General features: G+C 39.9%; 1 protein-coding gene across 1 annotated transcript in view; it reads left to right on the top strand.

Annotated features, from left to right (window-relative positions):
- SH3BGRL2 (SH3 domain binding glutamate rich protein like 2) overlaps nt 1-27,802 on the top strand; it is a 115,201-nt gene that overhangs the window by 69,849 nt on the left and 17,550 nt on the right. Inside the window, exon 5 of the mRNA XM_012769127.2 lies at nt 22,514-22,699. Coding sequence (XP_012624581.2) covers nt 22,514-22,699 — 186 coding nt within the window. The remainder of the gene's footprint in view (nt 1-22,513; nt 22,700-27,802) is intronic.

The raw sequence follows: 27,802 nt of genomic DNA, 5'->3' as shown, positions 1-27,802 counted from the left end.
GAACCACTGCTCTAATCTGTAGTAGCAGAGAGGAAATGCTCACATCACAAGATGACTCAGATTGCTTTCAAACTGGAAAAACATCAAGAGATCGTTTAATTTATATTCTTCTTCTGATGAGATGTAAGCTATTAAATGACCGGTTCAAGTCTGCACTGCTTTCGAGCTCATGATCTATTATTGTCCTGATGATATTGTCTAGAGCAGTGTATTGTGGAGCTAGACTGCTGAATGGGAAGTTGGGAGACTTGGCCTCTAGTTCTGGTGAACTAGAGAATCAGCTTTGTGCCGTTGAATCAGCTGTGTGTCTGGACAAGAAACTCAGCTTCTCTGGGCTTCAGGTTTTTCATCATTTTGTTATTGTTGTTTTCTAATTGAGGCATAGTTCACATACTATAAAATTCACTTTTAAAAATTATATGGTTCCAGTGGTTTCTAGGATGTTCATTATGTTGTGCACCTAATTCCAGAATTATATATATAATTATATAATTATTATAATATAATTATTATAATAATTATATTATAATAATTATAATATATAATACATATTATATATTATATTATAATATTATATATAACAATATATTATAATAATTATAATTATATAATTATATATATATATATCACCCCCAAAAAGAAACCCCATTCTATCTGTTAGCAGTCACTCTTCATTTCCTCCTTCCTCTACCCCCTGGCAACCCAGTAAACTGCTTTCTGTCTCTATGGATTTGCCTCTTCTGGACATTTCATGTAAATGGAATCATAAGACCTTTTATGTCTGTTTTCTTTCACTTGGCATAGTATTTTAAAGGCTCATCTATGTAGTAGCATAGATCAGCACTTGATTTCTTTTTATAGTTGAATAGTATTCTGCTGTATTAATATATCATATTATTTATCTGTTCATCAGTTGATGGATATTTGGGTTGTTTCCAGTTTTTGGCTATTATGAATAATGCTGCTCTGAACATTTGTGTATAAGTTTTTGTGTAAATATAAGTTTTCATTTCTCTTAGGTATATACCTGGGAGTGGAATTGGTGGTTCATGTGGTAACTCTGTATTTTATGTTTTTGAGGAACTGCCAAACTGTTTTCTAAAGTGGCCATTCCATTTTACATTCCCATTAGCAATGTATGAAGATTCCAATTTCTCTACATCCTTGCCAACATTTGTTATTGTCTATCTTTTTGATTATAGCGATTTTAATGGGTATGTAGTGGTATCTCAGTGTGGTTTTGATTTGCATCTCCCTAATGACTGATAATGTCAATATCGTTTTTTAAGAATTGGTTTTGATTATTATTTTTTAAAGATCTCTTCTAACTCTGAGTTTTAAATTTTTTCTTCTATTCCACACACAGACCAATATGAATAACACAGAATTGAGTCTTTATGGGATATATATTTTGGAAGTTAATTGAGTTAGTCAGTTCCCATGTATTTATGAGTACCTTCTATTGCCCAGTGTTCATCCATGTTCAGGATGTAGAATGAGTATATGGCATGTTCCTTCTCTCCAGACAACTCATAATCTGATTGGGGAGAAAAGATGAACACAGAAAACAAGAGGACAACACAGGGTCATGTGGAATGTAATCCTAAATTACTTACCCTCTAGGTAAGTCATGAAGGCAGGTATATTTATTTCGACAAGGGCAAGGAAAGTCATATTCAGAGCTAGAGAGAAAAATAGCATCTCTTGAGTTGGGAAAGTGGCTGTTTTTAAGATTCTAGAAAATTTCCCTTAAATAAAAAGGCTCCAGTGGAAAATTAAAAGACTTCCCCCCCTAAAATATTTTGTACGAGCTTGTGAATTGGAACAGATGTTGCCCTCCCTGTTCTTTTTTGTCAAAGAAATGAATTTGATTTGTACATCCCTGAGCTGCCCTTTGTTTTAGACCTGATGACCGAGTTTTTCCATTTGTAAATATTTCCTGTAGTGTGAGAGCAAGACAAATGTGTGCTCTATACTTAGTGCCATGGCCATGTTTTAATAGTGTGCTTGGTTCTAAGAGATAATTAACAGGGATAAGATGATTAATAATTCACCTTTGAATTTCTTTTCAATTAATGGAAAAAAATAAAAAAAAAGAACAACCCAGCATCTTGTTAATGATAAAGTTGTGTGTGTTAGGTTCAGAAAGCCTAGAAAAACCTCACTGGTCTTTCAGAGTTTGTAGCTTCAAGCCCTGGCTTTTTGGCTTGGCATTTTGGCCCCCCTGTGATGCATCCTGACCTACTTTTGCAGCATTTTCTCATTCTATTTTTTTTGATATATATATATATCTCAAAATGTATATATATATATACACACACACATACCAGGCCTCTTTTTTTCTTTTCTCTTCCTGTGCCTTTTCTCATGCTATTTTCTTCACCTTGATTGTGCTCACCCTGCATTGTGACTAGTTAGGTTCCCTTCATTTCTTCAAAGCCCACGCCAGTGCCACTTTCCTCATGAAGCATCCCCTCTCACCTCCCTTCCTCTTTCAGCCTCCACACTGGGAGGACTCTTCTTCCACACCCCTCCTTGGTACAGCCTGTGCAACTGCTCTCTTCCAGCCTCAGTAGAGTCCACCCTATTTCTTTGAGTCCTAAGTTCTTCAAAGTCAGGGACTGTTCTGTTTATCTTTTTATCTCTCCAATTTCCTTTTAGAGAACTTGGTATGTAGTATTTTATTGAATGAATACAGAAGAAATACTGTTTCTCTAGCACCCACATCAGAAATACAAAGCTAATCAAGAGTTTATGACCATGCCAGAGAGGAACAGGAGTGGAATGTGAAGATAGAAGTCTGCTTTGGGCCAGGCGCAGCGACTCACGCTTGTAATCCTAGCTCTGGGAGGCCGAGGCTGGGGAGGATTGCTTGAGCTCAGGAGTTCGAGACCAGCCTGAGCAAGAGCAAGATGCCGTCTCTACTAAAAATAGAAAAAATTAGCCAGTCAACTAAAAATGAACAAAAATTAGCCGGGCATGGTGGCACATGCCTGTAGTCCCAGCTACTTGGGAGGCTGAGGCAGAAGGATCGCGTGAGCCCAGGAGTTTGAGGTTGCTGTGAGCTAGGCTGATGCCACGGTACTCTAGCCTGGACAACAAAGCGAGACTCTATTTCAAAAAAAAAAAAAAGAAGTCTGCTTTGGAAAACATAAAGGCTGTGAGGGACATGATTTATTTTACTGCTTCTTAAATAAGTGACATAAAGTATCTATGTTATTAAAGATAATTTTATTATAGTATTCTATTTACATATCAGAATTCTAGAACCCTCAAGTGGAATGAAGCTGGAGAACTGGGAGGAAGCAGAAATGCTATGGAGAGGCCATTGGCTACTCATTCCACGTTCTGCAGGGCAGGGGGCTAGCCTGCGGGGCCATTTCACCCAAGAGGACTCTTAGTGAAATGGTGAACTCTTCTGATCCCAAGTGAGGGAGTCACAAGGGGAAGCTCTGAGAAGTGACAGTGAAGGTAAAGCTAAAGGATTCCAGAAGCATAGTTTTGTACTCTGTTTGGTATAGGGTGAAACAGCAGACTTTTACATGTAAATGAACTCTGAGAATGTCAGGTCACTACATTAAAGTGCGAAAGTGGATCATCATGAAAATTCTTAGTCCAGAACAGATTAAATCAGATTTGACACATTTTGGTTTGATGTACTCTGCTTAACAATGTAGGAGTGTTATGTGGTGCATTTTAGGAAGATTTCTAACCTAAAAATAGTTTAACATAAAACATAATAATAAATCTGTATTTGAAAAGGCAAGCTTTCAGTTTTGCAGAAAACTGCAATCTCCAATTCCAGAAAAAAGTAGGCCATTTTCTGCTGTGTCCCCCACATTGCAACTCCTTTTTTGCCTTCCATTATTCCTTGCTACCTTCTAATATTTATAGACTTTCTTTTCTCATCATCCTAGGAGCTGTTCTTTTTGTGTTTCTTCTTTTTATGTTTCTGATGCTGTGCTTTTGTTCTTTGGTTACACATCACTGTAGCTTTCAGGCCTCCCATGTATCTTCCCCATAGAAGACTTGCCTTTTGGTTGCCCTGGCCCTATACACGTGCCTCTGCTAATGCCAGTTTAATATTGCAGCTACTTGTTGGCATGCCCCCTTTCTCCACCCCATTAGACTATGCACTGCATCAAAGTAGAGCCTTTGTTTTGTCACCTGTATTCCTTTAGTTCCCAGGGCAGCATTTGGCACATCTAAAGGTCTCTAAACACCTGTTGGAATGAACCTCCTTGACCTTTTTAAGAGATTTTGTTTTTTTTTTATGCTGGCTCTTATGCAGTCTCTTACTACACACTCACTCTGTGTTCTCTGTGTCTCTGATTATCCTTAATTAATTTCTCTACTTTTTCTTTTGAGTCAAGATGGAATGGAGAATTATATGGCTGAAGATAATAGAAAAATTTGATATGGAGAGATCATAATTTGGAGACACTCTCTTCAAGTTGGACATAATCTTTTCTGAAATGCAGGAATTGTGGTAAACTGAGGGAAGGGCAAGTGCCCATAGAGATTTGAGAAGGATATGAGAGTTCCCAGTGGCAGTTCTGTAGGATGGAAACAGCACTGAGTGTCCAGCTACAGTTAGCTGGAATTTTCAGCAGACAAGGCACATTAGCGTTGCTCAGTAGCCCAAGGAGGGAGGAAAAGCTGATGACATGGCCGACCGAAGACAGGAGGCGGGTCCATAGCATCCCGACTTTCTCTTAGGTGTATCAATTTATACCTAGTATGGAAATGTAAACTAATTATATTATAATCATATATTACATAGAATGTAATTATGAAATTGATCTGCTGTCCCCTATTATTTTCCAAATGTAAATAGAAGTAGTTTTTAGATCATCTCTTAGGATCAGTTTTCACGCAATTGAGGATCGACTGATACAGAAATGAAAACAACATATTCCAAAACATATTGTGTTACAGAGCAGCATCTCCGGACATTGGTAAAGTCACGGCCTTTGGCTGAAGTCCTGTGATTTTTGTCTATGGAAAATACTATCCTCAGCAGAATTTCCTTCTTACTGCAGAGGATTTTGACTATTACAGCAAGTTTTGCTAGAACAGCTCTTCTACAAACTATCCTCTAATTAACAGGAAGCATGTGCATGAAGAGTTGTATATAATTTCCAGAGAGAATCTCGTAAAGTAGTGGCATCGTAAATTCATATTTTATGCTTGGCTGACTTTTTTCTTTAGGAAATAAACATGTAATCTTGCCAGGAAATATAAAAACAGTAAAATCCAACCACCCACATCTTTCATTCCATGTTTCTGGTAAATGTTTTATTATGACTTTACATCACTACTTACAGGTTTTTTTAAAAATTACAGACTAAAAGTAGTTTGTTAGTATACATGTTGATAGAGAAACTAGTTAGAGCCACTTGAATTGCATCAAACACAGGGGAAAGGAGGTAAATCAGCTCTCGGGGATGCAAAGAGCGGCCTTCGGAAGCCGCCCTGTGCAGATGTGATGTGGACATCATCTCCATCCTGCAGGGTAGTTTATGGTTAAGTTGGGGAAAGGGGAACAGACAGATGCAACTGTTACTAAACAGTGCCAGGCAGTGTATCATTAAATGCTAGGTTTGAGATAGCCACAGGTATGGTGGAGCTTGGAGATGATCCTGGAGGGGCAGTGGTTAATGTAAGTCAGGGTTTCTCAACCTCAGCACTGTTGACATTTTGGGCTAGATAATTCTTTACTGGGGGTGGGGGAGGAGCTGTTCTTTGCATCTTAGGATATTTAGTAGCATTCCTGGCCTCTACCCAGTAGGTGCCAATGGTTTCTACCACCTCCCCGCTCAGTTGTGACAACCAGAAATGTTTTTAGACATTGCCAAATGTCCCCGGGGAGGGCAAAATCACCCTCAATTGAGAACCACTGGGCAGGCATAGTTCAGCACAGTGTGGATTTGAGGCTGGGCCATGAAGGATAAATAGAATTTGGATAGGACGTTTGGACAATATGGATTTTAGTTGAGCCATTCAAGTGAAGACCCCGAAGTATGTCTACAGTAGGGCCACTCAGAGTGTGGTTCTTGGGCTGTGTTACCAGTATAAGTACTACAGTTGGGAGTAATCATTTAGAAACCTTTATAGCAACTTTACTAAGTATTTTTATAGTTTATCAACTGTAATAATGAAAACTTTAGGATTCTATTTTGTGTGTCTTTGTTATTTAAATTTTTTAGAAATTTACTTTCTTATTTTGTAAAAGTGTTACTATCAGTCTGTGACAGACTGGAACATTAAAGCAATAAGAATGACAGCAGGCCGGGCGCGGTGGCTCACGCCTGTAATCCTAGAACTCTGGGAGGCCGAGGCGGGCGGATTGCTCGAGGTCGGGAGTTCGAAACCAGCCTGAGCGAGACCCCGTCTTTACTAAAAATAGAAAGAAATTAATTGACCAACTAAAAGTATATATACAAAAAAAAAAAAAAGAATGACAGCAAACTGGTCATTGGCCAGTGAGACTGTGAGAGAGGCTGTGACCAGACAGCATTTTGGGTGCATAGTAGGAAATAAGATGATCTAGGTATGGCCCAGATGGAGTATGAAGTCAGACTGGCTTCTGAGATCTCTCAGGGTGCCTGACACAGCTAAGGCCTGGTACTCAATAGATATTTTCAGGATCAACAAATAACTAGAAAACCTCCAAGTGAGGGAGAAAGGACCTAGGAGTAAGGAGGGGGGGGATCCAGTGGATATTTTGGGATGGGGGTGACTTTTAGAAGTGTTCATTAATGTCATTCTAGTTTGTCTCTGTGGTGTTAGTCTTTCAGTCATCTGATTATCCCCGTTTAGAAGATTTTCTAATTGCTTACTCTTGAACCATAATTTTGAGTTGATAATGGGGCACATGAAGCTATAAATTTATACATTTTAGATATTATGTGCATCCTTGCCTCTCAGGATTTGTAAACACTTTAATGGCTTTGGCACAAAGTAACTTTTGTGATTATTTGGCAGTGCTTATAGCTGTCCCTTAAAGCAGTAAAGGAGAATGCATTTTGGTTTATTTGCATTTTTCTGTGAGTAGAAAAAGGTCTGCCCCTGGGAGTTTTTACAGTGGAGTTGGTGGGTGTGTGCTTGGCATCCTGTTCCACCCACAATGAGCAGTGGTAGGAGGTTGTGTGTGTGAAGGCTAATTGCTTAGCTTGTGGCCATGGGCCATGCCCATGTCTTCTCTAGAAGCTTTGGGGAGCTTTAGTTTGCTGAGACTCCATGCATCACTTTTCAATTGCCCTTCTTTTGTCTTTGAACATAGTAAACTTGTTTTATATTGTGTGTCTGATAATTTCAATCTAAAGTATTTGTGGGATTTTTTTCTCTCTCTACTATTTTTAGAGCTCTGGCTCATGATTCCTTGTTAACTGGAATGCTTAATTTTTTAATGTTAACTGCTTATTTGCTGATATCTCAAAACCAATTGCTGGAAATAATATATAGAACTTTAAACTTTGTGTCTTCCTTTGGGATGGAATTTATGAGACAAAAATTCTTGGTTGTCTAACTCCTAAATTCAAATCACTCGACAGAATGGGAAAGTGGATGTTGGACTGCTTTTTAGGCAGACTGGAACTAGGCAGTGTGGGTTCCAGTCCTGGCTGCTGCCACTTACATATCGAATTACTTGGGGTAAGTTACTTAGCTCTCTGTGTCTGTTTTATTTTGTCAAATGAGTAGGTTGACAGGTTGATAAATAACTGTAGGACAAATGACTGAGTTCAAGATCATGGTCTAGAGACTGGCAATTTGATGTCCAGTGTTTCTGCAACTTCATTACTTGCCAAGGTAGTGGCAAGATACCCTAAAATCATAGCTGTATTGCATATGTTCCCTGCTTGCCAAAATTTAAATTACGTGAATAGACAAGATCCAGGAACTCTCAGACAGTAGCAAGATAAATATAGGTAGCATGTTCTTTGGCAGTTCAGAGGAAGTAAGTGGAGAATATTCTGGGTGAGAGATGGGCTCTCAGTTAGGCCTTGTAGGAAGAGTAGGACTTAAATATTGAAAAGGCAAGAGGGCAATCAAGGAAGGGGAACAGAGAAAAATCAAAGAAAATTTCCAAGGGTCATTCACTACAGGGAGGAAGTATAGGGAAAGGAGAGGGTTGGGTAGTAGGGAATTACATGGAAAGTTCCAGTTGAGACCAAGTTGTGATGAGCTGCAGGGCCAGGCTCAGAGTGAGAACTGTCTTTGGCAGTCAGAGGAGGCCAATGAAAGTTCTAAGCTAGTCAAGTGATGTGGAAATGAAGTTTTAAGATGCTAATGGGTATGGAATAGCCATGAATGGTGTATCATTCAGGTTCCTCTCAAGAAAGAGACAGCATATAGAAAAGGGCAACTGAAAGTTGCTTAAGAAAGAGTGGACATGAAACTAGCAAAGATTTGGAAGGCTGCCCAGGCTTAGCAGCAGCAGGTTTAGGGTGGGCGGGTGGCCTGGCTGTTGGCCAGGGTGATAGAGGTGACTGAGCCATGTAATGTGCGGCTCATCGTCCAGCTGGCTGCTCAAGCTTCTTCCCCTGGTGGTGGTCTCAGGGTTCTACTAGCAGCACGAGAGCAAGTCCTGAATACTTTCAGGGACTCTCTTTCCATCGGGCTTGGTAATACTCTGCCCAGATTTAGGGGACAGAGAAACAGACTCCACCTTTTGGTGGAAAGAGCTGCAATGCCACATTGTCAGGGTGTGGATGCACTGAGGGGGAGAATTTGTGGAGAGTTTTATAACTAACACAGTGTGTGAAAGAAGCAATAACTTTCTTCATTAAGCTTATAGAACTTTAAAAAACACTCTAAACCAATTGCCATTGATTTTTGAACATAGCTGTTATGAAGTACTGTGGCTTAAAATTTTATTTTATTCATTGTATTTTGATATATGACTGTATTTGATGAAGTTCTAGAAAGGAAAGGTAAGAATGTTTGGTATGGTATGATCTCACAGTGATTTATTTTTACTAAAAATCAAGTGAATTTCCCAGTCCTTTCCAGTGAGCAAATGGGTGGAATTTGTGTGGGGTTTTGTATGACAATATACCCATTGTCGCACAGGGTTGAGGATCTTTGTTTTGTTTTGTTGCAAATTGTGTTTTGGTCCCTGTTCTACATTTCCTCTTCTTATGGCTCTGTACTTTGTTATGGCAGATACCAGTGGTGATCCCCTCTCGGACTGCTGTCATCGCTCCACCTGGAGCAATTCTCTTGGGTCCACTAAGCCAGAGGTGCTCCACAGAGTGAATTTATGCTTTGTCCTACTTTCTCTTTTTGGTTATATTATTATTGTATTCTCCCTACAAACTTCAAGAGGTCCAGCAGAAATGTTTTGATAGATTGTCTTCCTCTTAGAGAACTTAATGCACATTTGGATAAGCAAGAGGAAAGGGCAAGTGGGATCCTCATGTACCTGCTTAGGGCGATGGTGTTAAGGTTCAATTCCTTTTCCTTTCATTCCTTTCAAGTGCAGATATCTACTGAGATTCTATTATGGCTTGTCCCAGGGGTCTGTCTGAGAACACTGGCCACTCCTCCTTGTGTCTGGTTTATATCCTAACTGGAAGATACACTTTAAGGAGCCTATTACTTACTTACTTAATTAAAAGTGTAATTAATGTTACAAAGGAGGAATTAAAGACACAGTGAAAGTCTTTACAAGGGAAAGACCTTACCTAACCTGGGCGCTTTTGTCAGGGAAGATTTACTTGAGAGGGTGACCTTTTTAGGCTGAGGCTGGAAAGAGATTTTGTGGGCTGCTGACCACCACCGTATGAGCTCTTATGCAGGAAGGGTAGTACCGTTGAGCAGCTGGAGGGAGACCTGCGTAAGGTCTGTGTAGAGCATTTGCTCTCCAAGCTTGATCTGTGCGTCACCTGGAAACTTATTAGAAATGCAAATTCTCATTTTTTAGAAATGGCTTTATTGATACATGATTAACATACCATATAATCCACCCATTTAAACTATACAATTCAGTGGCTTTCAGGATATTTGCAGAACCATCACAAAATTTGAGAGCATTTTTATTACTCCACAAAGAAATCTCACACCACTTAGCCATCAGCCCACAATCCCCCAACCCTCCTCACTCCAGCCCTATACAGCCACTAATCTACCTCTGTCTGCAGATTCACCTATTCTGGACATCTCATGTAAATGGGAATCCTATAACATGTGGTCCTTAATGACTGGCTCCTTTTTCTTAACACAGTGATTTCAAAGTTCATCCAGGTTGTACATGTATCAGTAAGTACTTCATTCCTTTTTGTGACCAAATAATGGTCCATTGTTTGAAGATATGCACTGCAAATTCTTGAGCCCACCCTCATCTCACTGAATCAGAAACTCTGCGGGGTGCTCCCCCTTGTAGAATCTGTGTTTTCACAAGCTCTCCAGGTGACCCAAATTCACCCCAGGATGGAGAGCCACTGCTGCAGACAGATGGAGTGGGCAGTTCTCACCACTGCCTGGGCCTGGGCCTGGGCAGGGATTTCTACCTTTCTCTGAAGGATGATGGAAAGTTACAGAAAGGTTTTTAAGCAGAAATGTGAAATCATTTTATGTTTTTTTTTTTTAAAATTATTTTAGCTTTTCTCTGAAAAGTGATTTTGGGGGAATCTAGCGAGAAGAAGATGCAGGAAGTTCTGGGGAGAGATGCTGGCCTGGCGTGGGCTACTGGCAGTGAAAGTGGAGAAACGTGGATAAGTTCAAGAAAAATGTTGAGAGCAGAAAAGCCATGATGTGATGGTTAATTGCATCATCCGGGAGAGTCAAAGACAAAATCCAGATTTCAAGTTTGGGCAAGTGAATGGGTGGTGGTGCCATCACTAAGATCTTCTGAATTTTCTGGTTTTCTAGTATGTGGGTAAATCTAAGTCACCCATTGATCCTTCTAGAATCTACTCTTCCAAGGAATGCCCAGAGAAATCACTGGAGGACATTTGAGTATTTACTATGTGGAAAATACTCTTGGGAAGACATATCACAACCATCTAGAGCCATAAATACAATCAGCCCTTCATATTTGTGGGTTCCACATCTTTGAATTCAACCAACTGCTGATGGAAAATGTTCAGAAGAACAAAAACAAAAAAACAGCTGGGTGTGGTGGCACATGCCTGTAATCACAGCTATTAAGGAGGCTGAGGTAGGAGGATTGCTTGAGGCCAAGAGTTTGAAGTTGGCCTGGGTAACATAGACCCCATCTCAAAAAAGAGAAAAAGAAAAAAAAATAAATACAACAATAAAAAATAATACAAATTAAAAAAAAATACAGTATAACAACTATTTACTGTATTAGGTTATATAAGCAATCTCGAGGGGATTTAAAGTGTAAGAGAGGATGTTTGTAGGCTATATGCAAATACTATTCCATTTTATACCAGCGACTTGACCATCCTCAGATTTTGGTATGGGAGAGGGTTCCTGGAACCAATTTCCCTTGAATGCTGAGGGACAACTGTAACATAAATAATAATGTATGTGTGCACTCACCGAACCTGCACTAACTATAAAAAAATAAAGAATATATGTATTGGCTGGGCGTGGTGGCTCACGCCTGTAATCCTAGCACTCAGGAGGCTGAGGTGGGAGGATTGCTTGAGCTCAAGGAGTTCAAGACCAGTCCGAGCAAGAGCAAGACCCCATCTCTACTATAAATAGAAAGAAATTAGCCAAACAACTAAAAATAGAAAAAATTAGCCAGGTATGGTGGCGCATGCCTGTAGTCCCAGCTACTTGGGAGGCTGAGGCAGGAGGATTGCTTGAGCCCAGGAGTTTGAGGTTGCTGTGAGCTAGGCTGACGCCACAGCACTCTAGCCCAGGCAACAGAGTGAGACTCTGTCTGAAAAAAAAAAAAAAAAAAGAATATACGTATCTGAGAAGTGGAAAATAAAGGTGTCACTAAATTGTTTAGACTTAAGGGTGTGTGTAGAAGTCTTTCCAAGCAAGGTGACTTTGTATAATTTAGAGAGAACAGATAGGGTATTTTGATGAGAAGGGAGAGTATTTCAGGTTGTAGCCAATTCTGAAAGGAGTGAACATCAGTATTCCAGGATTCTGGATGAGGAAACCAAGGCTTTGGTGTAGTAAGTAACTTGCCTGTGGTGACACAGACCCATCCCTTTCTCACTATTGGGGACTAGAACAGTTCTGTGCCAGAACAAAATCAAAGCCAACCGGCCCAACTGAGGATCAGGCTGCTGCCCTTGGCATCATTGTTACCTCGTTCAGACCCACAGAGCCACCTGCACACACACCAACCAGGGTCCCGCACAGACCTCAGTGTCACACTTGCAGCGGCCAGACTTTCAGTCATCAGTCATGCAAAGGTTGTTAAAGGTTTGATAGTTAAAATCATACTGTCTTCCCTGATGTCAGTTAGTTATTCCATGAAGCCAACTGAAAGCTACTACATTTTTTACATTAAAAAAACTCACTAAAATTTTTCAGTTGAAAGACTTTTAGAAGAGTAGAAAAATCTATCATCTAGATTTGTATTGGTGACAATACTATAGATCTGTGGTCCCCACCCCCAGGCCTTGGACCAGTACCCAGCCTCTGTGGCCTGTTAGGGACTGAATGGCAGGGCTCCGCTGCACCCTCTCCCCCCATCCCTCCATCCCCTCCACCACCCCACTCCAGGGAAAAATTGTCTTCTATGAAACTTAGGAACAGCAGGAGGTGAGTGGTGGGCGAGGGGGCAAAGCTTCATCTATGCAGCTGCTCGAATCACTGCCTGAGGCCCCCCCACTTCTACCCCTACCCCTATCTGTGGAAAAACTGTCTCCCATGAAACCGATCTGTGGTGCCAAAAAGGTTGCTGCTGCTATAGATGACAGCCTTTTTCAGTTAAAAAAAAAACTATTTGAAACTTTCCTTAAAATCTGTTTTGTAAGGTGTTTCCTGTGAACAAGACAGTTCCTTGATAAGGTATCATATTTACCTTGAAGGGGTAAATTAAGAAAGAAGAGGGTGTGTATGTGTGAAGGTCTCTGTGTTTTAATAACTGTTAGGCAGCCTACTACTGATAACCATTTGTTATAATGAAAAAAGCAGATTTGGAACAGTTATCATTTTTTATTAAAAAAAATCTTTAGAACATGCCTAAGTTTCCAATGTTAGGATAATGTTTAATACATTAGCATAAGTACTCAACAGAATTTATACATATAATAACTATGAAATTTAGAGAAACAGAAAATATTTGTAATACAACTGAAACATCCTTCTCTAAAACATTTGTTATTATGGCAACTATATAAAGTATTTCTAACTGTTGAATCCCTGGAAGTTGATATGAAAAATAAAAACTTTAGGGTGATGAGATTATGGCTTTTTTAGATAAAAAAATTCAAATTGAAAAGATGATTTCACATTATAAACATAGAAAAAAGAAACCAATTCAAGTTGGTCAAGAAAACAGGACTAAAAATGTTGACTAGTTAAAAAGAAAAGAATGTTAAAAGTATTTATTCAAGCTCAATGTTTATTTGTTCAATATAAACATATGAGTGCCTATTAAGTACCAGGGACTGTGCTGATGATACAGAGATAGAAAACCATGGCCTTTTTCATCATTAAAATTATATTGTTTTAATTTACAACATACAATAATGGTTCTTTCAAAAATTGCCTTGTATCTTATAATCCATCTTTCTGATACTCTGATTCTCTAAAACTCAAGCTTCAATCTCTTGCAAGACAGCCTCTTTAATTATCTTGGCTTGCTAACCTGGTGTTTGCTTTCTAGTAAGATAAACTGAAATAGAAACTGGAGACACAGTACTTTATGTGTAATCTCATGTTTAGTTAAATAGCACTAGAACATTGCCAGTTAGCAGATGGCTTCCTAGGGTTTACTCTACCCTCCTGTCCTACTGCCCAGCAATGAAGCATAGTGGTGAGAGTTTTGGTTAGGAATGTATTAACCTGCAAGTTAACAGAGAACCTGTCCAACTCGAGCTTAAATAAGCGGAAGTGTTTTGGCCTCTCTTGGTAAGTCTGGAGGCTGAACTTGTTCAGGGCCTGCACTGCAGGGATTCTTTTGGCTCTTTCTGATGCCTGTCACCTTAAGCTGGAGAAGCTGCCTCACACTTCTAGTCCTCACACCTGGGCTCCAAGCTGGGAGGTGGAAGGGCAAGGACAAAAGGACCTACCTAGCATCTTAATCTGTCTGCTTCAGTGGCAAAGCCAAGCCTAGACCAGAGGCTCCTGCTGGCACACCTGGCCTCACACCGCACTGACCGGATCTGGATCATGTGGCTGCTCCAGCTGCAAGGGTGGCTGGGAGAACTGGAGCTTTAGTTTTTTAGCCTTCATGGGGGAGATAATGAATGGCTTTGCGGCGACTAGGCTAGTGTCCGCCACAGTACTTTCTGCCATTCCCATCATGTTTATGATAAAATAATGTCTAGTGAGTCTGAGAGTTACGAAATTATGTATCTTTGAGGTACCCTACTCAATCTCTGGAAAGTTCATGGGATCTTTGACAAGGGAAAGATCCGCAGTCCTTTCTTCCCTTTTTAGTTAAAAGGAAGAGTTTTCTGTCTGCCCTGTACCTCCCTTAGACCAGTCTAGCCCCTCTGTAAATTTTGTCAAGGCATAAAAACCTTATCTTTTCTCTTTCCTCTGCTTGTCTTTGACTTTTTTTCCATTTGAAATACATAAAAGACTCAAGTCAGCCTTATGTCTACCCTCAAGTCAGAAAAAAGAAAGCTGTGTATTTGAAGTGTGAAAGTAGGTGAAGGAACTATTGAATTGAATACCTAAAGCCTTTGAAAAACCCAGAAGTTGCTTTAAACGATTTACAGAAGGCCACCTCCAGGGCAAAGAAAGAAAGCTAATATGTTTGAATGAATGAAACAATTGAGCAAGTGCCTATTACTGCTTAGCACTTATCTTATTTAGTTTTCCAGTGAATCTATGGAAAAAGGTATTGGGTCCATTTCACAGATTTGAAAACTGAAGCTGAGTGGGAAGCTAAGTAATTTCTCCAGGGCTAACCAGCTGACAGGGTCAGGATTAAAACCAGGACAGCCTTTACTGTGGGAGGCCAAGGTGGGTGGATTGCTCAAGCTCAGGAGTTTGAAACTAACCTGAGCAAGAATGAGACCCTGTCTCTCAAAAAGAAAAAAAGAAATGAATTGGCTAACTAAAAATATATAGAAGAAATTAGCTGGGCATGGTGGCACATGCCTGTAGTCCCAGCTACTTGGGAGGCTGAGGCAGAAGGATTGCTTGAGCCCAGGAGTTTGAGGTTGCTGTGAGCTAGGCTGACACCATGGCACTCTAGCCCAGGCAACAGAGTGAGACTGTCTCAAAAAAAAAAAAAAAAAACCCAGGACAATCTAACCCTAAAATACATACTCCTCCTGCCTCCAGTTTTCCTCATCGTCCTCTATTTGTGCCTTATTTGTCTTTAATTAAACTTCCTTTCCCATAATTGTTCATATGAAATCTCAGTATTAAAAAAAAAAAACCTATGTTATTGAAATTGACTATATCTGTTTATTTATTAATACTAGAGAGAGTCCCAAGAACCCAGGCTGCAGCATCAGCTGTGTGTCTACCCCAGAATTCAAACATGACTAGACATGTCTGGAAGCTTATGGAAGGAATCTGACAGGGGCTGCTTAATTATATAAGTTAACTGGTAGCCTCCTGGGAAAGAACTAATCCTACAAGAAGAGAGAGCAGAGGCGTGCAAGTTGACTTAGAGGTCACTGCCACGGAGTAGGGGGCTAAGTCTGAGTCAAATGCGATGTAATTATTGAGCCTGTCTTCTGATCCAATCCCTGGGGACTCGTGGGGGCCAGGAGGTTGCCACTGAAGGCTACAAGTGTGTTCACTAAGATTTCCATGGGTCACTGAATGTTCACATCGAGTCAGCAGACTCTGCAGCACGGGCCAGCCTATTCAGCTTACTGCCCAGGGCTCTGCAGGGGTGGGTCACCGTGGCTTGGGTGCAGGCATTGGGGTCCTCAAAAAAAATGCAGGGATGAGGAGTTGAAAGGGTAAAGGCTTGCCATGCAGTGGCCAAGATGGCTGCTTCTAAGCACATCTGAGGGAAGAGCCTACTTCAGAGTTCCTGGAGATACTTGAGGGGAAGTACTCGAGGGTAATAGAGTCCTATGGCAGCAATCGGAAGCAGAATCAGGGAAATACCAACACATTTGCTTAATTCACAATTGTCATCAATTTGTAAATGTATCAACAATTTAATAAAATTATTTGAAAAAATAAAACACTACTTTATTCATTTGCAATTTTTAAAATCAACTGACAGAATTTATTTAAATATGCAGTCATGTACAGCTTTCTTCTTCAATCAATGTCAAAGTAAGAAGCAAAGCCTTTTCTCACATCAGGGTCTATAGAGTCTTCTGAATTACTTTGGCTATTTTTACAGTTAGATGTAGCATCCTAGGCACACTGCTTTTTAAATTCATGCAGTTTAGGATTGAGAAATGCTGGCATTTGATCTGGATTCCTGGTGGGCTAAACTTGAGTTACATTTGTTCTTAAATTACTGACTCAGTTTGAATAGCTTTATTTTTATTTTTATTTTTTTTTGAGACAGAGTCTCGCTTTGTTGCCCAGGCTAGAGTGAGTGCCGTGGCGTCAGCCTAGCTCACAACAACCTCAAACTCCTGGGCTGGAGCGATCCTTCTGCCTCAGCCTCCCGAGTAGCTGGGACTACAGGCATGCACCACCATGCCCGGCTAATTTTTTTTTTCTATATATATTAGTTGGCCAATTAATTTTATTTCTATTTATAGTAGAGACGGGGTCTCGCTCTTGCTCAGGGTGGTTTCGAACTCCTGACCTCAAGCAATCCGCCCGCCTCGGCCTCCCAGAGTGCTAGGATTACAGGCGTGAGCCACCGCGCCCGGCCTTGAATAGCTTTTTTTTGAATATCATCTAAAGATCTTTGATGTTCAGTATTGGAGTGATAATTCTTTAATCATTAAGTTAATATTTGGGGGGGACCTCCTGCATACTGGTCCTTATGCTTATAGAACTGACATTGTGGAGAGAAAGGTGATAACAAAAACAAGCAGACATAAATAAATAAAATTATAATAAATTTAGTTAATAAAACTTGCACTAGGTGGTTAGAGGGCTCTCTGAGGAGGTGATACAGCCCTAGGGGATGTGAGAGTTAGCCTTGCTGTGAGTTGGAAGGAAAGCTTCCTGTCGCACAGACCCTTCTACAGGTGAAAATCTTGTCTATTTGTTAACAAATATTTAACAAGGCAGACAAAATTCCTTGTCCTTCGGGAATTTGTATTCTAGTAGGAGGAGGTGGACAAATACATATAACATATAGTTTGTCAGATGCTAACTGCTATGGTGAAAAATAAAGCATTGAGAGTTCTAGAGTAGCTAGGTAAAAGTGTAAAATGGAGGCTGGGCCTCCCTGTAAAACCAGCACTTTGGGAGGTAGAGGCAGGAGGATTGCTTAAGCCTGGGCAAAATAGCCCGACCTCATCTATACAAAAAATAAAAGAATTAGCCGGGCGTGGTGGTGCATGCTTACAGTCCCAGCTACTCGGGAGGCCGAGGCAAGAGGACTGCTTGAGTCCAGGAGTTCGAGGTTGCAGTGAGCTGTGATGATGCCACCACTGCACTCTAGCCTGGGAAACAGAGCAAGACTCTGTCTCAAAAAAAAAAAAAAAAAAGAAAAAAGAAGTGTAAATTTGAGTGGTTCCGGGGAGAGCTCACCAAGAAAGTGAACTTTCTGTGATCCAGCTCAAAGGTTGGCAAGCTTCTTCTGCAAAGGGCAGCTAGATAGTTTTAGGCTTTAGGGCCCACGCAGTCTCTGTTGCAGCTACTGAGCTCTGCCATTGTAGGGCTAAAGCAGCCATAGACGGTATGTAAATGAATGAGTGTTGCTCTGTTCCCATGCAACTTTATTTATGTACACCGAAATTTGTATTTCGTATAACTTTTACATGCCATGAAATACTATTCTTTTGATTTTCTTCTCCCCAACCATTTAAAAATACAAAGGCCATTTTTGGCAGCAGGCCATGCAAAAATAGTCAGTGAGCTGGATTTGGCCCACGGGTGATATTTTGCCTTACCCTCCCCCTGCCAATCTAACACAAGAGATTCAGTGTTCCTTTTAATTGCTTTGTATAGTGTGTAATAGCATATGTTTGAATGGTAAAGTGAAATGCAACTTTTGTCCTCTTTTAGGTCTAACACCTTGATTGTTGCTTTATGAAGAAAATAATGAAATTTCCTCTGTTTATCTAGTGACAAATATTCACTCACTCATACTAACTATTAAGTCTTATGGCTTTTATTTTCAGGCTCTACTTGCAGTATTAGCTTTTATTTTCAATCCTTCATTACAAGAGAGTATTTCTGAATACATTTTTAAATAGCCATTAAGAATTTTAGGCCAGGTGCGGTGGCTCACGCCTGTAATCCTAGCACTCTGGGAGGCCGAGGCAGATGGATCGTTTGAGCTCAGGAGTTCGAGAGCAGCCCGAGCAACAACAATACCTCGTCTCTACTAAAAAAATAGAAAGAAATTAATTGGACAACTAAAAATATATAGAAAAAATTAGCCGGGCATGGTGGTGCATGCCTGTAGTCCCAGCTACTTGGGAGGCTGAGGCAGGAGGATCGCTTGAGCCCGGAAGTTTGAGGTTGCTGTGAGCTAGGCTGACACCACAGAGCTCTAGCCCGGGCAACAGAGTGAGACTGTCTCAAAAAAAAAAAATAAAAATTTTATCGGATAGCATTACATTTGGGTGCAAGCTATAGAAAACTGGATAAAGAGTGGCTTAGCTTATTAAGGGTTTATTTGTCTATGACAGAGAGGTGTCTGGGTGGCAGCTGCAAACTGTCATTAAGGACCCCGGCTACTGTCTTTCTGCTTGACCATCCTTAGCATATGGTGTTTGTTTTCACATTTGTGAAGTGGTTTTTGCATCTCTAGGCACCATGTCTGCATTTCTGCAAGGAAGAAAGGGGAAGGGAGAAGGGGAAAAGGCACTTTGTCTTCTCATTCATTTAAGTGGAGCCTGCCCAGAAGTCATCATTGGCCAGACCCGTGTCACGTGATCACCTCTAGGTGTAGAGGCCTTTGAGTAAACAAGGTTTTGTAGCTGAGCACGTTACTCTTCTAAGTAATACCAGGCTTCAATATTAAGAAAGCACAGGAGATTGGTTACTGTGTAAATAACTACCATTGTTTGCTTCTAAGTGTGTTTAAATAAAAACAAACAGGTGTGTTACAGGTAGCTTCCACCCATAGTTAAAGAGGCATAGATGAAGGCAGTGACTCTTGGCCATAATCTACTTCTCTTCCATTTAGTTAGCAAATTCCTTTTGATACTGATTGTAAGGCGCATTTCATTTCAGAAAAGTTGAAACATGGGGAGAATAAAGCTCACTGTGTGAAGGAAATGATTGTGTATGTTATTGTTATTTAGACTCTGGGATCATGCCCAGCACATGAAGTGCCCTTGACAGCTTCCTGTTGCCTCTCTGTTACCTGGGCCCCACCCAGCAGGCCTCGTGTTCTCCCAGGTCCCTGCTTCCGGAACTGCCTGTGCGCCTGCCACCGAGCCCAGGCTCCCACAGTTCCAGGCTCCGTTCACCTCTGCAAATCCCACAAACAGCCCATGGTGGTGTGACTCATCTTCCTTCCTGAAGCTAATAGCACTGACATCCACTTGAAAACTTCCTTCTCTGGATTAATTTCTCCCACCTTGTTTATTTGGGTGATTTGCTATAGTATTACCTTATGGTCTGTGGTTTTAGCTATTTGGTCTTTTCATTTCTTCTTTGTAATCATCTGCCCTTTCTTCTGAGTGTAAGGAAACCTGGAGGCCAATGACTAACAGTGGTTTGAGTTCTGCTTCATGTCACGTTGGGAAAACTTGATTTATATAAAGCATCACGTCTCTGTGGCAGGTACTGCTCCTGTCTCTTGTCTCTCTCTCTCTCTCTCCAAATGTATTTCTTCTATTATATTTAATCTTCTGAATATGAACACACTTATAATGTCAAAAAATTTTAAGTAAAACTCTTGTCTCACTTTGTCTCCTTACCCAGCTCCTATTCCCTCAGCCCCTGGATAACCACTTTTCTTGTTTTTTTTTTTATGTAACCTTCAAGAGTTTTTAAAGAACAATATAAATACAGGTAAATATAAATGTGTTCCTATTTTCTCCATTTTTTTCTAAAAAAGTGGTCCTAGTCTACACACAGTTCTGCTCCTTGTTTTTTGCTTGTTTGTTTTGTTTTTAAATCTAATATGTCTTGGAATTTAGGAGATCTTTTCGTAACAGTGTCAGTAGTACATACAACCCTTCTCATTTTTTCTTTCACGCTGCATAGTATTAAAATGATATCTTTGAAACACAAACCTGGTCATGTTCCCACTGCTTCCCTCACTTAAAATAGAAATATTATCACTCACATTTTACTGATTAAATGTGATTAATTTACATGGTTAATTTTCATATACAATTTTCAAATATAGGCCATAAGGAGGGAGGGGTGCTGAGACATGGGCACTTTCAGATACTACTATTGGGAGTGTAAATTGGTGTGGCCTTGTTGAGAGCAGTTTAGCACGGGGCTGTCAGGAGCCTGAAAAATGTCTCTTCCTTTGTTACCTGGGTTTCATTCACAGGGCTTTGACCTAGAGTAGTATGAGAGATACAGTTAAAGATGTGGCTGTGTTCTAAACGTTTGTGTCCCTCACAAAATTCAGGGAAACAATAAAATCCATCTTCCAAGGTCTTAAGGGGAAATTAAGTAGGATAGATGATGCTTTTTTTGCAAGGTAAAGTTTCAAAATAATATAGCTAGATTTCAGGAATTGTTTATCAGTAAGGCATAAAAAGTTAACTTTTTCAGGAATGAGAAATGGTTTAGTTCAAGAAATTGAGATAATGCCACTGTCAATTTCCATGGATAATCAGATAGTAATTCTGTCATCTTAGACAGTTATGGAGCTTAAAGATATCCTATTTTGCTAGCTTTTTATTTCTGTCCGTACTAACCACACCATCTTGTTAGTCATTCAGGGATCTCAATCCAGTGACCAGAATCTTTTTGCTTATAGCTTATAACAAATTACCAACCTCAGAGACACATGTCATCAAGGCTTTCTGGGGGGTTGTTGGCAGGAGGGCATTGGTGGAGGTAATCAGTATGTCAGAGTTTGTTCTTTAGGCATCTCATGTTTTATGAGAAGCCAGAGAGGTATAACTGGCTGATTGACCTCTAAAAATGATTCTTTTCTCTGGTCATTATAAAATTACTTCACCACTTAAGTTTGTTCTTTATGCAGATTTCCCAGAATTTCTTAGAAAAGGCCAGCTGGCTTTCTCGTGTTTTACATGCTGTATTTAAGACATTGAATACAGTAGTCCCTCCTTATCTGCACGATTCCTTTCAGTGGTTTCAGTTACTCAAGGTCAACCCCGGGTCTGAAAATATTAAGTGGAAAATTCCAGAAATAAACATTTCGTAAGTTTTAAATCGACCACCATTCTGAGTAGCGTGATGAAATCTTGCGCCGTCCCACTCTGTCCTGTCCAGAATGGAAATCATCCCTTTGTCCAGTGTTACCCACTCTGTATATGCCACCTGCCTGTCACTTAGTAGCCATCTTGGTTATCTGATTTAAAAAACAGTCTATTTAGAGTTCGGTCCTATCCGTGGTTTCAGGCATCCACGGGGGGTCTTGGAACATGTCCCTCATGGATAAGAGAGGACTACTGTATTGTCATCTCATCTAAATTAGTTAATATATTCCCTTAAATTAAGACGTTAGTAACATTTTGAAAACCTGCAGATGTGTCTGCAGCTCAAGAGCACACCTGACCCCTAGTGACTGAAGAAGGAAACGTGAAAGATCAGAGGAATGAAAAGGGTTAAGAAGCAGAGTTTAAAGTAAGATGGCACTCATCGTTTCCTCTCACCTTAGGAGTGGAGAACGTTTTTCTCTTGTGAATTGATGAAAGGATGCTTTCATGATAGTGGCTACAGCTGTGGAATAGCTGAAAGAGGCTGCCAAGGGGAATGAAAATGTTGCTGCTCTCATGAATCAATGAAATGTCGACATCTCAGATGGACTATACGTGGTTTTCAGGTGGTTTGGGGCAGAGGGAGCTTTCATGACTGTAAATGTCAACTTCTTGTGAGGGTGGGGTGGGGAGTGACTATGGCCCACTGGGAGCTAAGTGAATCTCTCACCCCATCGTCTATTCCTTCCAGGCTGTCTGAATTGTGCCTCGAGTTTCTGGGGAGACCAGGTGAAGAAATCACTGTGTTAGGACCGGCTTAGGCTTAGTCCTTTGCCAATATCCAGTGAGGGGACAGTGCGGGACACCTTCATAAATCACCTCTTCTTTTTGTATCAGTGACCTCTGACAATGAGAAATCAAGTCTAGTTCGATTCAGAAATAAACACATACTGTTTCAGATGAACATTTCTCCTGATTTGTTTGTCTTCTCTCTTTAGATAAAGAAGAAGCAGCAGGATGTGGTTAGATTTCTGGAAGCCAACAAGATAGAGTTTGAGGAGGTGGATATCACAATGTCAGAAGAACAGAGGCAATGGATGTACAAAAACGTCCCCCCAGAAAAAAAGCCTGCTCAGGGCAACCCTCTGCCACCTCAGATATTTAATGGAGACCGATACTGTGGAGTAAGTGGCTAGATTGTTATCACCCTCTTTCTTTTTGTTGCTCAAAACACATAGTCACTTAGAGTGCAGTTGCGTTTTCTCAGTGAAGACTGTGATCTCTTCACCCAGTGCCTGTTCAGGACCACAAGACTAACAGCGGGTGAAGTTGAGTAGGAATGTGAGTCCAAGGTCATGGGCTGTGTTCGTGCATGTGAGTGGTTGTGTGGTGTGTGAATGTGAGTGCTTGTGTGTCTGTAGTCTTCCTGTCTCTGACTTTGCTTTGAAAAAGGGAGTAGGAAGGGAAGCTGTGTGTGTGTGTGTGTGTGTATTGTGTTCTAAATTTTGAGACATATTTTTTTTTTTTTTTTTGAGACAGAGTCTCACTTTGTTGTCCAGGCTAGAGTGAGTGCCGTGGCGTCAGCCTAGCTCACAGCAACCTCAAACTCCTGGGCTCAAGCGATCCTCCTGCCTCAGCCTCCCGAGTAGCTGGGACTATAGGCATGCGCCACCATGCCCGGCTAATTTTTTATATATATATCAGTTGGCCAATTAATTTCTTTCTATTTATAGTAGAGACGGGGTCTCGCTCTTGCTCAGGCTGGTTTTGAACTCCTGACCTTGAGCAATCCGCCCGCCTCGGCCTCCCAAGAGCTAGGATTACAGGCGTGAGCCACATATTTTTTGATTAATATATTTTGGGGGCAGGGTGGAAGGGGTAATTATTTTTGAATCTTTATCCCTCTATGATATAAATAACTGCTAATAGCTAATTATAGACCAGAGTTCCATTTTTTATGAAAATGAGCCTGAGAGATCACTGTGGACATCTATGTATAGCATATAGGAGCATATAGTAGGTATATATGAGGGCTGTCCAGCAAGTATCCAGCCATTGTTAATATAATGAGCATAGTTGTGTGGCTGGATACTTTCCGGACAGCCCTCGTATGCACTCTCTCTATACACACACACACACACACACGCACGCACGCACACACACACACACACATATAATGTAGCTATAGGTACTATATGTAGCTATATGCTGTGTATAGCATGTGAAAAGATGAGGTCACATTTATGTACTTATCTACCTACCTTCATACTCTCATATTTCTTAAGAAAAAAATGAGAAACTTCTTTCTAATGATTATGTTAGGATTTGCCTTTTGCCATAGCTCTAAGTACCTAGTCAGTATGTGTTTTGGGACCTGTACTACAGTTCTTTAAGGATGGCCTAGAGAAGGCAAAGGAGCTAAATGCTGAGGTGCTTGAGATGAAATAGTGGAGTTGTCATTAGGGGGAAGGAAAGGGATAACAGAGTGCTTTCCATGGCCTCAAAGAAAAAGTTCCCTTCTCCCTTGTGCCCAAAGGAGAATGAGAAGTTGGAACATAAAGCCATGAGTAGAATATCCACAGACTTCTCACCTAGCATCGTGAACATGGTACTTAGACCTAACTTGTGAGTTTTAGCACTACCTTACATTGGCCATGACACCTTTGGGAAACTACTTATCTCTTTGAGCCTTAGTTTTCTCATCTTTACATAAGGGATAATAATATCTGTCATACAGGGTATCTGTGACAGTTTCTAAAGCATTTCTTAAGTCCATTATTATATAAAAATAAAGATTATTATTTTTGTGGGTTTTTTTAATATCATGATCTCATATTTTATTGGGGGAAGTATATAGTAACCAGGGATGTATCCTAGTCATGATTATAGAGGATAGAAAATCTGCCTGGACACCAAAATTGAAAATGTTTATAAACTGTACAGTTCAAAATAAAGTGAAGTCATATAAGTTAAAAAGTATTGGAAGGCTTAAAACAAAAATCCAGCAGTTTTCTGTCCCTCAGATTATGAGGGTATGAAAATGCCTTTATTCTGGTCTTAGAGTTGAATGGCAGTCTCTGGGTGTAGAATTCTAGGTTGGAAAGAATTTGGGTGATAATTGCTTCATTATCCTCTGGTTTCCAGTGCTGTAGTTGAGATGTCTAATGCCATTTTCCTTGATCTTTTATATGTTTTTGTCAATTTCTTTGATGCAGATTTTTAAGATCTCTTATCCATACGCATATACTAAAACTATTTGGTGAATTTCCAAAAAATATATGATATTTTTTATTATTCATTGTGCTGAGTACTCAGTGTGCCATTTAATCTAAGAAATTGTATTATTGATTGTATCTTATATTGTTTTTCTTAAAAATTTTCTCCTTTTTTCCTTATTCTCTTTCTCTTGAGTACCTGTTAATTTGGACATTGGATTTCTTACATTGATTTTTCTAACATTTTCATCTTTTTTTTTTTGTATTGTCTACCTCTTTGACTTTTTGTTCTTGCTGGGAGATTTTTAAAATTTACCTCTTAATCCTTTCATTGGATTTATGTCATCTTTTTTCTTCCCCTTTCTTGTTCTCTGATATTTTCTTTTTAATAATGTGTTTTTATGATATGAATGCAAGATCTTAACTCAATAAAGATATTAAACATGATTTCTTTGTAGTTTTCTTTCATTACCAGTATTGTTCCTGTTTCCACTGATTTTTTTTTTTTTCATTTTATGTAAGTTGCCAGTGTCCTTTTCAGTTATTTGCAATAAAGAACCCAAACTGGCACAACCTAGTTTATTCTTGTTGATCTGGAGTGTCCACCTGTGAGCAAGATTCTTTTCTGAGAATGTGGCTTGTGAGATTCTAATTGGAAAACTCCAACTCCTATGCTTTTCTGGTGGGTTTTAGTGTTTGCTTTGGATTTTAGAAAGCTTAGGTCCTCTTGTCCAAGGTTTTAAGTCTTTGTTCTCTCTTCGTGGAACCAGCATGTGTGGAATGCACCAGAAATGAAAACGCACCCAGCTGCACGAAAGGAAGGTATCTGCTCCCCTTTCACTTCTTTTCTCCCTCTCTAATCAGCATATAATTGATTTGGATTTCTTTTTTTTTTTTTTCTTCGAGACAGACTCACTTTGTTGCCCAGGCTAGAGTGAGTGCTGTGGCATCAGCCTTGCTCACAGCAACCTCAATCTCCTGAGCTCAAGTGATCCTCCTGCCTCAGCCTCCCTAGTAGCTGGGACTACAGGCATGCGCCACCATGCCCGAGTAATTTTTTGTATATATATTTTTAGTTGGTCAATTAATTTCTTTATATTTTTAGTAGAGACTGGGTCTCACTCAGGCTGGTTTCGAACTCCTGACCTTGAGCAATCCGCCTGCCTCGGCCTCCCAGAGTGCTAGGATTACAGGTGTGAGCCACCGGGGCCGGCCTGATTTGGATTTCTTTATATATTTTTATTTAATATATTTTTATTGTAGTAAAAACATAAAATTTGCCATTTTAACCATTTTAAATGTGTACAGTTCAGTAGTATTAAATATATTCACATTGTTGTGAAACAGAGCCCTAGAACTTTTTCATCTTGCGTGACTGAAGCTCTATACCATTTTAACAACTCCCCTTTGCCCCCTACCCCAGTCCCTGCTAACCACCATTCTACCTTCTAAGATCTATAAATCTGACTACTTTAGATACCTAAGTGGAATTGTATAATATTTGTTCTCTCATAACTGGCTTCTTTCACTTAGCATAATATCTTTAAGTCTTATCCATGTTATGACATGTCAAGATCTCTTTCCTTCTTAAGTCTGCACAGTATTCCATTGTATGTATCTGTTCATCCACTGATGGATATTTGAGTTACTTCTACCTTTTGGCTATTGTGAATAGTGCTGCTATGAACATGGGTGTGCAGATATCTTTTTGAGACTCCATTTTCATGTTTTCTTGATATAATCTAGAAGTGGGATTGCTGGATCATATGGTAGTTCTATTTTTAATTTTTTAAGGAACAGCCAGTTTTCTGTAGCAGTTGCACCATTTTATAATCCTACCAACAGTGCACAAAAGTTCCAATTTCTATACATCCTCACCAACAGTTGCTATTTTCTGTTATTTTTGCAAATAAGACTGCAAACTTTGGTTTATATACTTTCTCTCATCTTAAAAGTAGCTTTAAATTTTTTAAAATCACATTATTAATCATGGTATATATACCATTTTGTGCCTTGCTTTATTCTCTAACAAAAATAGATTCCATATCATTGTAAACTTATTTATTTATTTATTTTTTGAGACAGAGTCTCAACTCACTCTGTTGCCTAGGCTAGAGTGTCGTGGCATCAGCCTAGCTCACAGCAACCTCAAACTCCTGAGCTCAAGTAGTCCTGCCTCAGCCTCCCAAGTAGCTGAGACTACAGGCATGCACCAATATGGCTGGCTAATTTTTTCTATATATTTTTAGTTGTCCAGCTAATTTCCTTGTATTTTTAGTAGAAATGGGGTTTCGCTCTTCTCAGGCTGGTTTCAAACTCCTGACTTTGAGCGATCCGTCCACCTTGGCCTCCCACAGTGCTAGGATTACAGGTGTGAGCCACTGTGCCTGGCCTGTAAACTTGTTTTTTAGGGGTTGCATACTATTCTTTTGGTGGCTTATTATAATTAATCATTTCCATACTATGGGCTATTTAGTTTGTTTCCAGCCACTTGAAATAACAGTGCATTACTGGCAGGCTGTTCTGAAGAGTACATTAAATTGAGTGCTATTTTAGGAAATACTTTCTCATTTTGAACTATTTCCACTCTTCTTCCGTAGAGTCCTCTGTCAAACAACAAAAATATCCCAAGATATGAGGGATTATTGTTGGTGACCCTAGAATCTGGGTTCAAGGTCAAGAAAAACTCATTTGATGAAATGAAAATTAATAAAAGTTGAAACAAGATGATTATTATATGTGTTACTGATAAAACCAGAGTTGGGATTCTCAGTGCTGGGTGGTACCCAAGTCATAGAATGAAGACTCTCCATCTACCCAGAATATCCATTTGACTTGAAGTGGTCACATTTTAGAAACACCAGCTTAGCTGTTTCCTAAGCTTTCCTCCTGACAATTAAGTGTATCCTCTGGCAGAATAGAGTAGAACATAATGATGGACAGACATTTTGACCTATGTATGTTGTAGCCTATCTGCAGTGATTATGTTAATAGAACTCTTTTTAGAGTTAGTAAAAAAAAAAAAAAAGCCAACAGTCCAAAATTTTTATCATTATCCATAGGAGATTGTGC

Source organism: Microcebus murinus, chromosome 5 (assembly GCF_040939455.1).
Source record: "Microcebus murinus isolate Inina chromosome 5, M.murinus_Inina_mat1.0, whole genome shotgun sequence".
Taxonomy (NCBI): domain Eukaryota; kingdom Metazoa; phylum Chordata; class Mammalia; order Primates; family Cheirogaleidae; genus Microcebus; species Microcebus murinus.
The sequence above is the reverse complement of the archived record's forward strand: the minus strand, read 5'-3'. Positions and strand labels throughout refer to the sequence as shown.